Source organism: Sinocyclocheilus rhinocerous, unplaced genomic scaffold (genome assembly GCF_001515625.1).
Source record: "Sinocyclocheilus rhinocerous isolate Xijiao unplaced genomic scaffold, SAMN03320098_v1.1 scaffold451, whole genome shotgun sequence".
NCBI classification, from domain to species: domain Eukaryota; kingdom Metazoa; phylum Chordata; class Actinopteri; order Cypriniformes; family Cyprinidae; genus Sinocyclocheilus; species Sinocyclocheilus rhinocerous.
In genome coordinates this window covers 761,747-779,747 of record NW_015657491.1, presented here as the reverse complement: position 1 = coordinate 779,747, position 18,001 = coordinate 761,747, and the positions used below count along the sequence as shown (strand labels likewise).

General features: G+C 35.6%; 1 protein-coding gene across 1 annotated transcript in view; it reads right to left on the bottom strand.

Moving 5' to 3' along the window:
- The window catches only part of cabin1 (calcineurin binding protein 1), a 116,814-nt gene that overhangs the window by 70,806 nt on the left and 28,007 nt on the right, over positions 1-18,001 (bottom strand). Inside the window, exons 28-30 of the mRNA XM_016528961.1 lie at positions 12,747-12,812; positions 9,026-9,202; positions 7,617-8,035 (exon numbers count right to left, since the gene is read on the bottom strand). Of these exons, the coding sequence (XP_016384447.1) occupies positions 7,617-8,035; positions 9,026-9,202; positions 12,747-12,812 (662 nt within the window). The remainder of the gene's footprint in view (positions 1-7,616; positions 8,036-9,025; positions 9,203-12,746; positions 12,813-18,001) is intronic.

Below are 18,001 nucleotides of genomic sequence, written 5' to 3'. Positions count from 1 at the left end.
TTTCCCCCCCCCCAAAAAAAAAAACCCACAATGAAATTATACATGTTTAAAAAATGAAATGAGACTTATTTTTCACATTTGACATCCCAAATAAGTGCTTGGGCTGCCATAATGCTCATTACCAAAATGCAAAAAAAAAAAAAAATACAAGTATTTATACAGGCTTTAGTGTATGCTGATCATTGTACAAAAATATTTTTGTATTTTGACCATTAAGCACATTTTCCCATTGATTGATTTAAACTTAAAAAATACACAAAAAAATATGAAAAAGGGAAAAAGGTAATGTACTATAGTAATGACAAATCATCCTTAAAGGGGTGGTTGACTGCTTTTTTTCTAGGCTTGATTGCGTTTATGGGGTGCAGTGTATGTTCATGCTTAGTTTTAAAAAAACTGCCTAATTTTTCATATATTTTACCTTTATTCTATGCCGCTGTCTCCATTGTCATTTGAACGGCCGGTTGACTTCCTGTTTCTATGATACCACTCCCTCAGAAATACGCAATGGGCTCAGATTGGTTAGCTGGCCCAGTGTGTTGTGATTCGTTAACCGCGTACTGCACGATGTCCGGAAACTTCACGCCCATTACCATTACAGGCAATAGTTGCATGTGCTCCGGTGGAATGTGAATAATGGTGTCAATATTGCCGTATCAATTTGAGGTGTGATTACATAGAAGTTTGTTGATGTTTGTACACGTTTGTCTTAGAAGTACGAAATAGCATTTAGCTAACTGGCTACTAAAGCCAAACAGCGTTGGCCTTTGTTTACGTCCTTGATATAACCAAAAAATAATGACAGAATCTATACATGGAAAATACATTTCTAAATAATAAAACATACTTACAGGTTGGGGCCCAACAACAGCTGCCTCAGCTTTTAAAGTGGCAACTGCTCCATGTTTCAGTAATAGCCTTTGTGTGAATCTGGCATTGAACATCGCGCAACATGGCCCCACCGCCTTTGTTGCATGCTCCCGGGGGCGGAGTTTATGTAAATTTCTGGGTTTGTGACGTAACAAACCTGGGAAGTAGCTCGTTGTAGAATTTTAAAAGACGATATCTCCGTTTGCATAGAACTTCCAGCGCCGTAACTTTGCAGATATTGTTTATGCTCAAACAGCAACATTATACACTAACGAACGTTAAAAAAGTGAAATCGCAATCAACCACCCCTTTAAAAAAAATCCATGTGTCGCCAAATGGGACTCTGGGGAAATAAATACTAATAGACATTACAGGTATACCTTTCATGGTGAATTTCCCATAAATAAAAGCTGAAGGTACACAAGCCACAGCAGATGTTTCCTTTAGTGAGCATCAGACTGAATGTTCAAATTATTTATGGTTTTAGTATTTTTTATTTTTTTTTGCTTGTAGACTAAGCTTCAAAAGTGTTTTTTTTAAATGTTATTGATAGAAGTCTTTTATGCTTACCAAGGCTGTATTTATTTGATCAAAAATACAATAAAAACAGTTAATATCGTGAAATATTATTACAATTTAAATGAACAATTTTCTATTGTAATGTATTCTAAAATCCTAATGTAATTTAATGTAATTTAAAATTTCTGTGATGCAAAGATGAATTTTCAGCATCATTACTCCACTCCTCAGTGTCACATGATCCTTCAGAAATTATTATAATGTGCTGATTTGATGCTCAAGAAACATTTATTATTATCAATGTTAAAAACAATATTGTGCTGCTTAATATTTTATGGAAACTGTGATGCATTTTTTTCAGGATTCTTTGATGAACAAAGAACAGCATTTATTTTAAATGAATATAATTTAGAAAAAAAAATACATAATATGTTTTTTATTGTCACCTTTTGTATTTAATGCATCTTTGCTGAAATAAAAAAAAAGAAAAAAAACTGACAATGGCCTGAAACTTTTGAAAAGTAGTGCATTTAAAATTTTATATAAACTTGTTAATTTGTTTCTCATAAAATCAATATGACTATATATTAAATATATCATATCATACAGATATGTTCATGATCATTATAATTAAATAATAATTACAAAATGGACACTTACGATTCTGGATGCTGATTGGTTAAAACAGCCGTGCAAAACACACAATACATTAACAGCTACTGCACAGCTCCCATTAAAGGACAAGTAACAGATAATAAATGAATTTAAAAAAAGTTTAATGAAACGTTTTTGATATTCTTTTAAGTACTTAGAAATTATAAGTAAAATAAAAAATTATAAAAGTAATACAGCACTTGATGTCCTCCTCTACCGCATAATAATGTGACGTCTGAAGGGCTTGCAGGCACGCCACTGCTGTGCCTAACAAAGGCCATCAGCCCATTCGAGCAGGAAGTTGATTTATTTAGCACGGGTTTTTACATGACTTGACCACATACTGTATGTAAAGTCAGCATGGGGAATCCCCACTGAGCCCATGTGCACACTTATCGACTTCACATATCAACCACAAGTAAAAAACAAACTGCAGCGGATACATTAGACTTCAGGCAAGTGTAAGTGGTTTGTTTAATGGTCAGGGGTGTTACACAACATTCTGGCATTGCGCTTAACTTGGCACTACTGCTCTTTTTACACCCATGAGGTGAGTGGGCACAGTTTTCAATGCCCAAATTATAAAAGTAATACAGCACTTGATGTCCTCCTCTACCGCATAATAATGTGACGTCTGAAGGGCTTGCAGGCACGCCACTGCTGTGCCTAACAAAGGCCATCAGCCCATTCGAGCAGGAAGTTGATTTATTTAGCACGGGTTTTTACATGACTTGACCACATACTGTATGTAAAGTCAGCATGGGGAATCCCCACTGAGCCCATGTGCACACTTATCAACTTCACATATCAACCACAAGTAAAAAACAAACTGCAGCGGATACATTAGACTTCAGGCAAGTGTAAGTGGTTTATTTAGTGGTCAGGGGTATTACACAACATTCTGGCATTGCGCTTAACTTGGCACTACTGCTCTTTTTACACCCATGAGGTGAGTCTAACTATCTGTAGGTTGTGGCATCCACCGTGCACGGGCTTTAAACACACACACACTCACACACTAGTGAATATGATATCATCCTCTTGGCTGAGTTAGTATTAGAGATGCACATATATCTAGAGCTGATTCTGGTGTTCTTGTGCAGTAGATGGTTATTGTAAAGCGCATGCATATCTTTTTTATGTCAAAATACTTTCCAGCGTTATGTGCAGAGACAACTATAAGTATACTTACAAGCCAGTTGCAGTGTGATTTCCTAAAATATAATATAAACACCGTGAAGATTACAAAACACTTTGAGCGGCTCAACACTGACTCAGTCAATGGGGTGGGACTACACAAGGTGAATCTCATTAACACCGTCAAGAAATGTCATGGTTATACTTCACCATAAAATCAAGTAAGGAATAATTGACGACGGGCGTGCATTACACCTCGGGTGTGCATTATTTTAAAATAATTTAACGGACCGGAGTCAATTATTCCACTTATACTATGGTTCCCACACCTAGAGACATTGTTCAGATGATGTATTTCAAGAAATTCGTCCGATTTTGTCCTAAAAAGACTGTTGTGAGAAGGATTCATTTCTTACGCATCTCATCCAGCGCCTCTGTTGCTAATTCCAAATTGTCATTTTAGACCTAGTAACGGTGGCTTGAGCCGTTGCTAGTAATGCAGTTATTAATGCAGTTATGGGAGAGAGAGATTAACCGTGCGTGAATTAGCTGAGTCTGTGTGTCTCTCAACACTGTTCGGCAGCAGCGAGTCTACTAATAGCGAAACACATCTGCTTCAAGAACAGCGGCGTTATTACCTTGCTAATGACAAATGACATGTAGCTTTTAAGTTGCTAAACTATATTACTGATCAAATCATCAGAGCAGCACTGACAACACGTTTCTGTGCATGTGTATGTTTCTGTGTGTGTGTGTGTGTGTGTGTGTGTGTGTCAGTACTGTATGAGTGTGCGTTTGTAAGGGAGAGAGAGTGGGAGAGATAGAGTATGTGCTTTCTGTACATAATAAAACATAATTTTGTGGCAAAAACATGGAGATAATTTGTCGTTTTTATCCTATAGTTTACTATATTTATTAGCTTGGTCAGTGTCGTTGTGGATTTTTGGTTCTTTTGCTGTTGTAGGCTGTAAGGACCTTTGAAATAACTGAAATCATTTGGCGAAGTGATATGGACATGTAATGCGGTCAAGACCTGCCTAGAACTACTTTAGCTGTGAATTTCCCTGAAAATAATCGCACACCTTAGAATGTTCGTCAGCCAGTCAGATTCAAGCATTCAACAGCCCCGTACTATAAGAAGAAATAATCTGCATAAAGAAAATGAAGACTCTCGAAGACCATTACGTAAATTCTTAGTTGTCTACTGTAAATTGAGAAAATATCATTCTGATTAGTATAATGGGGAAAAAGTGTATTATTAAATTATTATTACACTACATATTTAACAGTAAAGTACATCTGTAAATAGTATTTTTGTATGTTTTTAGTATTTGTTATTAATGCACATTTTTTTTCACACTACAGTAATGAGAATGAGATTTTTTTTTTATTCATAAGATTCACTGACCTGTTCAACCAATAGCAGAATTTATGAAGCATTCAGTATCATTGATAAACTTTTATAGTTTTTGTTAATATTCTGAATGAGATTTTATTTTTATATTGTCTTATGTTTTCATATTAATTTTTGAAGTTTCAGTAATTTTGTTGTTTTTGTCATTTGTCTTAGTTTTTTTTGTCTATATGGTTTCATTGAGTTGTAACTTTTAGCTTTAGTTTATGTAGTTTTAGATATTTTAGTACTTCAACTTAAACTAAACAAAGGCGAGAAATGCTGCCTTGGCAACTAGCTGAAATAAAGTAAATTTTGTTAAAATTTTATTTCAGTTAATATTTTATTTTAGTTTTAGTTAACGATAACTCCGACAGGAAGTGTTTGAAAAACCGGTGTAACAAGTTTTTTTTCGTTGTGGATTTTTGGTTCTTTTGCTGTTGTAGGCTGTAAGGACCTTTGAAATAACTGAAATCATTTGGCGAAGTGATATGGACATGTAATGCGGTCAAGACCTGCCTAGAACTACTTTAGCTGTGAATTTCCCTGAAAATAATCGCACACCTTAGAATGTTCGTCAGCCAGTCAGATTCAAGCATTCAACAGCCCCGTACTATAAGAAGAAATAATCTGCATAAAGAAAATGAAGACTCTCGAAGACCATTACGTAAATTCTTAGTTGTCTACTGTAAATTGAGAAAATATCATTCTGATTAGTATAATGGGGAAAAAGTTTATTATTAAATTATTATTACACTACATATTTAACAGTAAAGTACATCTGTAAATAGTATTTTTGTATGTTTTTAGTATTTGTTATTAATGCACATTTTTTTTCACACTACAGTAATGAGAATGAGATTTTTTTTTTTATTCATAAGATTCACTGACCTGTTCAACCAATAGCAGAATTTAGCAAGCATTCAGTATCATTGATAAACTTTTATAGTTTTTGTTAATATTCTGAATGAGATTTTATTTTTATATTGTCTTATGTTTTCATATTAATTTTTGAAGTTTCAGTAATTTTGTTGTTTTTGTAATTTGTCTTAGTTTTTTTTTGTCTATATGGTTTCATTGAGTTGTAACTTTTAGCTTTAGTTTATGTAGTTTTAGATATTTTAGTACTTCAACAAACTAAACAAAAGCGAGAAATGCTGCCTTGGCAACTAGCTGAAATAAAGTAAATTTTGTTAAAATTTTATTTCAGTTAATATTTTATTTTAGTTTTAGTTAACGATAACTCCGACAGGAAGTGTTTGAAAAACCGGTGTAACAAGTTTTTTTTTTTTTATAAGAGAAATAAAAAGTATATGTTTATTTTATTTTTAGTTTACGATAATGGTGTTTGAAAAACATGTATAAAAAGTTTTTATTTTTTATTTTATAACAGGCATTAAAGATTATAGCATATTATAACATTAATATTTATGTAGTACTTTAAAAGATGATGTTACTTGACATTTTATTAATATTAAATTATTAATATACTAATAATAATTGTTGCGTGACTATGCGTTTGGTTACATGACACTTGACAGGTTTGGTAGAATCTGTAAAATAGAAGAAAAGTTTGAACTATGTAGTAATTAATAAACTTTAGTGTTTATTGTAGTCCTTCAGAAAAATGTGCCGAGTCAAAACTGTGAATTTCACCAAAATACATTAGCACAACAGGGTTGCAAACTCATTCATCATGGGTGAAAAAGATGCGACCCCTGGGAAGAAAATTTACTTAATAAATATTATTATTTTCAGTGTTGGGCAGTAATGCATTACTTATTAGTAATTTGATTTCTTTTTTAGTAACAGAGAAATTTAACATGTTATAATTTCCAAAATAAAAATTAAAGTATAGTTCCAAGTCAAGGTCTCTATATGTTCCCGCTGTGTTACATCATTGCCAACACAATGCACTGTTTTATCATCTACAGAAGATTGTAAAAAGGGTGTAGCACACGCGACGTCCTCTACCTGAGACCTACTTTGACTGGTAAGCGCCTGCGAGGCGGATACAACCAACCAAAAAAAAAAACTCAGCTTGGAGAGAGAAAAGTACACTTTCTATTTTGAATTTATTTCTGTCAAAGGCAAGAACATTATTGTGCGTTGCCAATTATGTGGGGCGAAGAAAATCTTTTCAACCGTGAAAAACTCCACATCCTATTTAAAACACCTGAAAGAGCAGCACAGCACGGTAAAACTTCTCGAGAAAGTACTGGGCGCGGAGAGCAGTGCGTCAACTTATACTGTCGAGTCCAGTGCTAGTGGATTAGAGACCTGCACTCCCGCGGGACCCGACGCAACAGAGTGCGGCGCGGGATGAGATTTGATGGGCGGGTGTGGGTGGGTAGAGACTCGTGTGTGAGCGGGATGCGGGAGAATAAAATGATTCGCTGGACTCACGCAAAATAGAAATATCTAAACATAAAATATCCAAAAACAAATAAATTGTTATTCATCTATTGCACAAAAGCAACAAGAAAACTATATGTTATAACAGAGCTTTGTGAGATCGTGATGAACTGAGATGTCAGCTTTTAATAGAGATTATAAAGGGAGCGCTCTTTGCTCGCATTCTGCCATGCCAAACCATGCACGCAGCAGCCTATGCTTGCTTTTAGTTAAAAATAACAGTGGTTTGTGAATGTTGATGCTTTAATAACATTAATAATATTTTATCGGTAGCGTTTATGCTGGAATGTTGTGGCTAGGCAACACGAAACTTACTATTTCATGGAAATTTCAAGGATGGACAGAAAAAAAGTAACGTAACTTTTGATGTAACTAATTACTTTTGAAATAAAGTAATAAGAACAGTAACTTGATTACTTTTAAAAGGAGTAATCAGTAATTGAATTACATTTCCAGAGTAACTTGCACAACACTGATTATTTTTTTAGAGATAAAACAAAAAAAAAAGATCTCTACTTCATTTGTCTCAGACCACATGCAAGTTTGCATTCCTGTATTTCAGTGGTGCAGAAATGATACACTGTGAGGTGTGTGTACAAAGTGTGTGTGTGTGTGTGTGTATGCGCACCTTGTGTTTCTTGCTGTAGGAGTACAGGTGGGCCAGACGATAGAGACTCTTGTAGTGTTGCGGGTAGCGACTCAGACACAGGAAGAGAGACCTCACACACACTTCCACTAGTGTTTTCCTCTGCTCTCGCCATCCCGGCGGCAGACACTTAGGCAACTCTATCACCTCCAGCGGAGGCGGCGGCTCTGGCCTGCGCTTGCACTCAGTGGAGGAGCTGGTCTGAGGGTGGGGTCTGTGTGGTTGGGTGGAGTGCAGTGGCAGAGGTGGAGCTTGGGTCGGGGTGTCTGTGGTAGGGGTTTTGGGGACAGAGGCCTCAGGGGAGGTGATGGATAAGGTGGTGTCTGAAGACTCTTGTGTGACTGAAGATTCTTGAGAGAGTGTGGCAGAGCTGATATCCATGTTCTTGTCCTCCAAGGGGCCTGTGGGATTTTAAGAGGGCAGAGGAACTTGATTGTAAAAAGCAACAGAGTAGGAAATGATAATCCACTGTGTTTTGTGATCCTGGCAAGACCGATATTGGCTGAATTTCAGGAAAACTGTCAAGAACATGTCTGGCTTTTATTTCAATCCAATATCAAAAGAAAATGCTAAGAAATTATGGTAGCACTTTATTTTAAGGACATGTTCTCACTATTAACTAGTCGCTTATTAGCATACAAGTTACTAGTATATTGACTGTTTATTAGTACTTATAATATGAATGCCTTATTCTGCATGAACTAATTTTAGATCCCTTAATCTCTACCCCATACTTAAACTTAACAACTACCTTATTAACTATTAATAAGCAGAAAATTAGGAGTCGTAGTTAATAGTTAATTAATAGTGAGAATTGGTCCCCATACAAAAATGTGACTGAAATAATTTTTAGCTTAAAGAAAATTAAGACATTTTCAAGACAATTAAGATCATTTTACATTCAATTATTTTTAGAGTTATTCAATAATTTCATAAAAAAAAAATATTAAACAAAAAACTAATTACAATATTTATATACAACGGTACAAAAGTTTTGGGTTGGTGAGTGTTTACAAAAATATAAGAATACAATATGGTAAATATTAATACTAAATGCTAAATATTAAATACATTTGACCACAATTAAGCAAATATAATTAGATTTTTTAACCATAATGGGAATATGACGGGAGATGTGCCTAATAACCATTAAGTATTTACTGGTTAATCTGTTGGCAGCCACCTTTATCATGATTATGATTATGATTGTAACCATGTGTTAACCAGTTCGAGAGTCACTCCTGAGCTCCACAGACAGAACAATAATTCAAATTATTTGCTCCCGCAAATACAATAAATACTGTTATTGTAACAGGGTTAAAAATTCATAAATCATAAATTATTTCCAAAATGTGCATTAAGTACGTGTTTAGAAGAACTGGGATCAATACCTGCATCCTCTGCTGTGGCCGGTTTCTCTTTTCCAGTGGCATTTGATTCTTCCGGAAAAATACTACACTTCCCAGAATCGACCTTGTGGCTGCTGTCCTGTGAGCTGGTGGCGTCCATGAAGACATCCTGCAAGGAGCTGGAGTCCGACATGCCAGCAACGCTGTCCTGACTTTGCTCTGATTTAGGGAAAAAATATACCACACAATTACACTCATTCAACAAGAGCGTCCTCTTCAGTCCTTTGTAAATATTCATGTAATGAAAAAGACCCTTTATTCATTTATTGTTTCATAGTAGCCCAATTTGCACAATTCACCAATCAACACGGATCCCATTTGTGTGATAACCTCCAATGAACACAAGGCTGGAAACATTTGCTGGATTGACAGATTTACAAATGTAGCTATTCCTGAAGAGCAGGCAGGCTTATGTTGGAACAAGGTTTTGGAATTTAACACGGAGAAAGGGAAATCAGAATTTTGTATCTGAGAACATTTGCTATCACTTTCTACAAATTAAAGGAACAGCAATAAAATGCTGCAAGAATGAGTCCTAAAACTCGGAAACCAGTTAGAAAGTGAATTTTTGGTTAAATGCCTGAAATAAGGTCTGTATTTAACACAAGCCCAAGATATACCCATGTTTTTCTATGCCATAAAATCCATCAGTAATATCCCACTTGTGATTTTTTTTAAAGATATTACATGTCTTGAAATATGTAATTACTAGTGGGACTACAAATGCTTTCTTTAACATTAAATCGAACGGGTAAACTAATCTATTCATTAGTCTGCTTTTACTGCCTTGTTCTGTTTATAATCGCAATCTTGCAAACTATTTTAACTCAAACTTTCCAACTTGTGGATTTCAACTCTTTCCCCGCCACTGACCAAATTTTCAGTTATTTATGAGATGACGCTTACTCGCCATTTATGTAATTTTCTATTTTTTTGTGAACAAAACGTGTAAGAATCATAAACTTTTGTTGGTAACTGAACTTATTTTCTGCAATAATCCAAAAGCCAATTGAAAAATCCTATTCGGGTTTGTAGACGGAAAAACACACCTCATTTGCGTCTACTATCATAGATATGTATAGATGCCCTATTCGACCGCTCCAGATACGTTGACGCGTCCGCCATTTTGGATCATATCGCAGCCCATAGAAACAGTCACTAATGAGGCATCTACTTATACTGTACGATCGTTTTGTGTCTTTACACATCAATGTATCGTCACGAGCTGCAGGGTTTAATTTGGTTTTGTCTGTGTATGGTTTTTTTTACTCTCAAAGCCGTGGAGCCCACTGACTGCCATTACATGACTGACAGACTGCAACAGTTTGAGTTAAAAATCTTCATTTGTGTTCTACTGGAGAAACAAAGTCACCTACATCTTGGATGCCCTGGGGGTAAGCAGATAAACATCAAATTTTCATTTCTGGGTGAACTATCCCTTTAAGCCACAAAACAAAAATTCTGTCATTATTTACTCACCCTCATGCTCAACCAAATCCATATGCTCTTAACTTTCTACTGCAGAACACAAAATTTTGTAATGTTTTGCTTCTACCTACTCTGAAAGTCAATGAGGACAAACTGTTAAAAAGGGGAAAAAAGCACACAAAAAAAAAGTTGTCTATGACTTATATTCCAAGTCTTCTGCTTTGTGAGGAAATTAAAAAGATTAAAATTTAAGTAGTTATTCACTGTTGATATTTCCTTTCACAGTAATTCTCATACCTGATTTGTACTTTTGCATATTCAAACAGATGAATGGACTTTCTCGCTTAAGTCATACAGGTTTGGAAGGACATTACGGTGAGTAATTAATGAAAGAAGTTACATTTTTTAAATGAACTATTCCTTTAACAGGTACAGTGGTTTTGATCCAGGTCTGAGGTAAGAGGTTACAGGGCGCATGTTTCAATGCGGTGTCGAATCAGCCTGCTCCTGAGGTAGAGCAAAGCGCTTGAAAATATTGTGCTTTTCAGCAAGCCCAGAAAAGAAAGTTAATGTAATTCCTCTTGTGCTGCCCACAAACAAGCAGAAAAAGCCCCTAAAAAGTGGGAATACTATCAGGATTACATTTGTTTAATTTAAAATTGAATAAATGAGTATTTTGACATAATAACGCTATATTTAGCGCTGCTTCATCATAGTTCCTGGTTCTGTTGACACTCATGTTGACTCACGTGAGCCACCTGCTGGTGCGTGCGCAAATAACACCCGTCTACCATTATTCTCCTCAAACGCGGGATGAGACGCTGCTACAGTAAATGAATTACGATGCTTCCTGCTGGGAAAAACTTTTTCTTATCTGGAAATTTCACAGTTATTTTGTTTTCAAAGAGGATTCTTGCTTTAACAAAGGCTACTCAACCAACTTGAACATTTGCAGGTACGACTAGCATGGAAATCATCATGTTAGCTAAAATTTAGAGTTTGTTAGTGATTTCAAATTCCATGGTGTGCATGAATGCAGTTGTGTGTAAGTTTTCTAGTGGAAAGTAGAAATTCATTAGCACACACCATCACCTCCATGACACAACAGAGTGCGATGGCAACACCCCCCTCCCCTCCACCACAGAACACCAACGCACCCGCACACTCAGTGTGAAGGGGAAAAATGGCGCTGTGTCAGCGCAAAATTGCAGCTTCCTGCAGAGCGCATTAGCAGCTATAGGCCAACACTGCCAGGAGGCCCGTTAGTTGGTCTGCTACAGATTTCAACAGGAGCTCAAGAGTATGTCAAAGACACAAAGAAGGTCTAGACGGGACCCGGTTATGTGCTGGGAAGTGCTAGACAGGGAAAATGACAGGCGTTTCAGTGCAGAAAAGACTGATCCGATTGAGGGGAGAAATCATCAACAGAGTAAGAGTGCTGTAACATTAATTGCACAGAAGAAAAGGGCTTTTGTTTTGAAAAGGTCAAGTGTTACTGCATAATATTCTTTGATGTGACCCACAGTAAATATTAGAACAGTGAATATTGGGGTCACTTTCCTCAAAAGCAGAGCGCACAACCAAACTATAGCTCCAATACAGTTATTGTTATTCCAATATAGTGTCAGTTATAAATGCTGAGAATTAAAACAATCAGAATAATGAGCTCAACAGTAAGGTCATTAAAGTAAAAAAAAAAAAATCTTCTTTGTGAAACAGCTCTTAAGCATGAAATATTTTTCTAATGTAGACTTAAACAAAAATGTAAAAAGTGTTTAATTGCGCATTCTCAGTGAAATTCATTAAACATACCATATTTCAGGAGGTTAGCTACATAATGTTAGCTAAAGGCTGAAGTTGCTCTTAAGGTCCGTTTACATTAGCAAAATTTTGCTGGATAAAATGGTTGTTTATAGTGTAGTGATGTATAAAGCACAGCTCACACAGAAGTCACTTTCAAACCAAACAGCATACTGTTTGTCAACATGGCAAATCTGCACAACCAAGTTGACCCCGTTGTGAAATCTGCGTGGGGTGAAATCTTTCATCTATTAAGTATTGAACGATCTTTGAAATTCCAGTGGGGAAAATGGAATCCAAGCCCTCTGTAAAACTAAGTGCATAGTCACTGTTGAGCTCTATGGTGTTCAGGGTTCTTGACCTTTGGACACACATCAGTTGTTTATTCGTTGGGGAACTTAAGCTCTGCTTTTGAGGAATGATAGGCGAGCCAGTAGTTTCGTACTATCGGTTGTGCGAGGAAGGGCGTCTGTACCATACACAGATCCTGGCCGCAAAGCAGAGAAACACAGGCAGTAGTCATGGTCACGTGAGAAGTCAGCTGTAGAGGAAATTCAGTTTAGAACACGTTTCATAACCTGGAGAAAAGTCATACAGTTGTATATTTTGTGTACCGCTGTAGTGTGAATAGAGGAGATCTTTCATTATCTGTTGTGCTGAGAAATGGGCAGCTTTTAGAGGTTATTTCTGAGTCATATTTCACCACATTTTGGGGGAAAATTGTGTTGAAAATGATGCCTCAAAGCAAAACCAGGCATCATCATCTTCGTTCAGAATATCTTTTCTTTTGATTTTGAGGTGAAATAAGACCTGCACGTGTTTTCATGACATTGACACATTAAGGCCCCGATATACTTCAAGCGAAATCAAAGACTTGAACTGTTGTGACAGCATTTCAAACAAAATTAAGCCGAAGCAAATTTCGTTCGTTAGTTCGTTTCGGGAGTTTGCGAGCTCCGCCTTCACTGACATGCAAATCTCCAATTAATTGTCTATTTTTTAACCGAGAGGAAAACACACATATTTACATATTCATCTAAATGCCGTTCTCACAGTGTTGAGATAGAAAGAACAAAAAAAAGAGCGAAGAACAAAAAGAACTTCACTGCGAGTATATTGGGGCCTTTAAAATCAACAATCATACAGAAGGAGAGTGAATTCATCAGGTCTTGAACTGTTGTATCAGCTGATAAAGACGCTAAACTCATCCACTCACCAACATTTGCAGAAAAAGCCGTTTAAGCTTCCCACTGTCTTTACCAAACCACATTATTCAGAACAACCCACAAGAACAATCTCCCTTACACATGTGAGCCACGGCAGACACGTTGGTCTAATGTCAGTTTGCACACAGAGCAGTGCGGAGTGCATTGTGGGAAGTCTTTGTTGAATCAGGGAGCTGACCCATCATGCACCCATTAAGAAGCAGCAGGTGGGAAGCAGGTCAGAGGCAGGCAGAAAGGGAGCAGGCAGGAGGCAGCAGGGAGACAGGGAGACTAAAGCAGGCCATGGGAGCGACTGAGGAATATGGGCAACATGTCACAATGTTCACCTTTAAAAAAAATCACACTTCAAATCTGCAGCAAGCCGTTGTGGTTTCAGTGAGGCAATGACATGAGGCCAGCCACAAAAAAATGACTAAATAAACAAAAAAAACATGAAAAGAATCAGGGCTGCACTACATATTATTAGTAATATCTTATTTAGTGGGATATACTATATTATTCACAGATAACTGGAAAACTGAAAACAATTATCAGCAATAAAAATACAGTACCCGTGTCTTAGAGGTCGCTCACACATGAAGTGTGTTCTTGCACTGTTTCACTGTTTTTTCAGCAACTTACATCATGAGCGCTCAAGCTTAAATAAAGCATCCATTACCAGGGTTGGGGAGTAACGGAATACATGTAACGGCGTTACGTAATCAGGATACAAAAATCTAGTAACTAGCGGAAAATGAGCTGGAAAATTTAGAAATTAACACGAGAGTCCCCACACCCCGGATCAGTCACTGAAATAAAGAAAGATCATAGCATTTCACTTATATTTCGACATGTAGGCTTATTTTAAAATAGACTAAAAATGTATATGGTGTAATTTTTTTAATATTGTGTATGAACTATATATTTTTTTCTTGTACATTAAAGAAATAAAAAAATTATATATATATATATATATATATATATATATACGGGCTGCAATGCGATTTATAATAATTTCAAATAGTTTTTACTAGTTTTTAATAGTTTTAATTTTAAAGTCATAGTTCAATAAAAGTACTCGGATATTGCTTTTTTGACTTTATTTACATATGTGACGAAGTAATCCAAAAGTAATCAGATTACATTATTTTATATTGTGGTACTTGGATTACGTTACTGAATACTTTTTTAATGAAGTAATTGGTAACTGTAACGGAATACATTTTAAAAGTAACCCTCCCAACCCTGTCCATTACCACTGCATTCCATTAGCAAGTCATATGCTGCACTTCACAAATAACTGAGAAAATAAAAATGATTATCGACACAGAGAAAGTAAATACAGCCAATAAATAAATAAAAAGAAAACAGTACATCTCTTAGGGGTCGCTCACACATGAAGCATGTTCTTGCACTGTTTCGGTTAAAAATGAACCATATTACATTCCATTAGCAATTAAAGATCACACCATGTTTGAAAGCCCCCTTATATGTGAGTCTGAGGTTTTTCACATTCTACTAACTGAGACCTTTCCTACTATATACGACACATCTATATGATTTTTATGTTTTTACCAATTATAATGATAATATTTCATAAATTGTGAAACACTTTACACTATGCCCAATGCCCATTGACAGCCATGCAAGCCACATGCTATTTAGCCTAAGCTCTGATGAACACAACAAGAGCTGAGCAGAAGTTTAGCCCCTGACAATCCACCTAAAGACTGAAGTGACTAAATCTAAGAACTGTATTTCAGAAAATGAACACACCAAGCTGAAACTGACTCCAGCAACTAGGCCAACACCCCCTTCTGACACAGTTTCAAAAATACTGACTCCATTTAATCAAAACAGGCCACAGCAATATTTAATCAACTGTCCTATGCAATGCCCCCTTTCAAACTACTACAAAAAACATCTGAAACTCAAATATTCCAACTATGTGAACTGGAAATGAATTGCTTCTCACTGAAGAATTGATTTTAACATTATTTTGGAATAATAGTTTTGTTATGCTGGACCTCTCAAAAGCATGGCTAAACCTGAAAACTGATAGAAGTTACCACAGTATAAGAAGGCTGAAAGCTGACAAAGAGCACTACGGAAGTCCTAAGAGGCCACGGATTATTATTTTCTTTCTTGTTTTCTCGTGATCATGACTTCATCTTAATCTCGACATAAGTTATCTTGTGATCACGACTTAATTTTCTCGTGATCTCGACATAACAAAAGTTGTTCTCTAAGTTACACAGCTGTGCCAACAGGTGGCAGTATAACTGAATATAACTGATGGGGTGTTGTATACTGTATGTCCACTTTACTGCATGCGTTTGGGACAGAATTAGGACCTTCTTCATGATCACTATAATTTGTGCAGTATTGTTCATTACTGACATTTAATTAACTTATAAATGTTAAACGCTTGAATCAATATGAATATTTTGTTGAAAGTGTATCTGTTATCGTTACGTTCTTACTGCTAGATGTTTGACTCATCAAAGTTTCACTACCGCAATAGCGTTCGGCGTAGTACTAAACTAACTGCTTATTAAAAGCAATGTTGACGTCACTGTGTAGTATTCTGTTTGCACCTATATATTTTTATGCATCTTTGAAGTGCATGATTGTTAGTTAATAAGTGGGGATTATGTTGTGTTTGTCTATGAAACTCTTTAGCGACATATTTGTAATCGTTCTTACTGCTAGATGTTTGACTCATCAAAGTTTCACTACCGCAATAGCGTTCGGCGTAGTACTAAACTAACTGCTTATTAAAAGCAATGTTGACGTCACTGTGTAGTATTCTGTTTGCACCTATATATTTTTTATGCATCTTTGAAGTGCATGATTGTTAGTTAATAAGTGGGGATTATGTTGTGTTTGTCTATGACACTCTTTAGCGACATATTTGTAATGTAGACTCACAACGCATCGTGTTTAAAAAAATCAAAGAATCATTGTTATAAAAAAAAAAAACTTATGACGAGATCATGAGATAATTAAGTCATGATCACAAGAAAACAAGAAAGAAAAATAGTCATAACCCATGGCCTCTTAGAACTTCCGTACTATGACGTTTTAAACATTAGAGAGAAAATTTAGCTTGTTTGATATTATAAAAGATAGCCGTAACACAGGATTTAATGCGCCGCAGATGCGTGCCGTGAAGCGCAGATCAGCTCTAGTCTCTAACGTCACTGAATCTGCTGTTACAAATGAACCATCCATACATCATATCATCATGCAAAACTAAGAATTAGAATCTTTGTAATGTGACGATCAAATATAGGTGCGGGTGGGTAGCAGGCGGATAATTTGAAGCAGCGGACAGCGCTCTGCTGGACAAACTAAGTAATTACACCATTCAGAAGCATTTAATCTGCGTTATATGTTCTACAAAAAAAATTTCATATCGGCGGCATATTCGCTGATACGATATATCTGCGACAGGCTCATATCGGCCGATAATATAGGCAAAACGATATATCGGTCGGGCTCTAATAAAAGATTTTTAAAAAGATTTTAAAAAGGAATAAACTGTTGTCTTTGAAAAATTGCTTATGTTTGTCTTTTGTGAGTCACTTTGAATAAAAGCATCTGCTAAATACATACATGTAAAGGTAGTGGCACTATGTATAATCATAATATTCAATAAATATGTCACAAATTGATCGATATAGGGTTGTTTTACTGAAGTGAAAACCTGTGAGTTGAAAATTAAAATAATTAAATAGTATGTTCAAATATTAAGTGGACGTCTCTTTTACTAACTTGTCATTCATGCTTAGCATTTCATCATTTCTACTTAGCCAGGTGTGTCTCTCATTATTTCAGTTTTGTACGCCAGATGTGTATCCCATTATTTCAACATACAAAATTGAAACAATGAAATATTATGTTGAAATAAGACACCAAGTTGTCTTACTGTGTTGAAACAAAGGAAAAGTCAAAATAACTAGATACAAAGTCAACTTACTAAGTTGACAATGACATCAACTACTTTTGTCAAAAAGACAAGAACATTTTAAATTAAAAACCAGTAACTTTTGACATTTTATTTTTCAAAAGATTTGAAATAACTAAGTACTTACTAAAAATACAAAGAAATATGAAGTGAATTCACTAAGTTGCCATGAAACACTTTCAAGATATAGTCGATTTACTAAGATGAAACATTAAAATACTACATCAAAAATAAGATACGAAGTTGACTTACATTTACTGTATGTAAATTAATTACTAAGTTGAAATGACAAGATATTAATTTGACTTACTGCGCTGAAATAATTTACCTTGTTGAAATAAGACAGTCAACTTCCTAAGAAAACTAGCACAACACTAAGTTGAGACAGCAATGTATCAAGTCTACAAAAATACTTACTAAAAATACAAAGAAATATGAAGTGAATTCACTAAGTTGCCATGAAACACTTTCAAGATATAGTCGATTTACTAAGATGAAACATTAAAATACTACATCAAAAATAAGATACGAAGTTGACTTACATTTACTGTATGT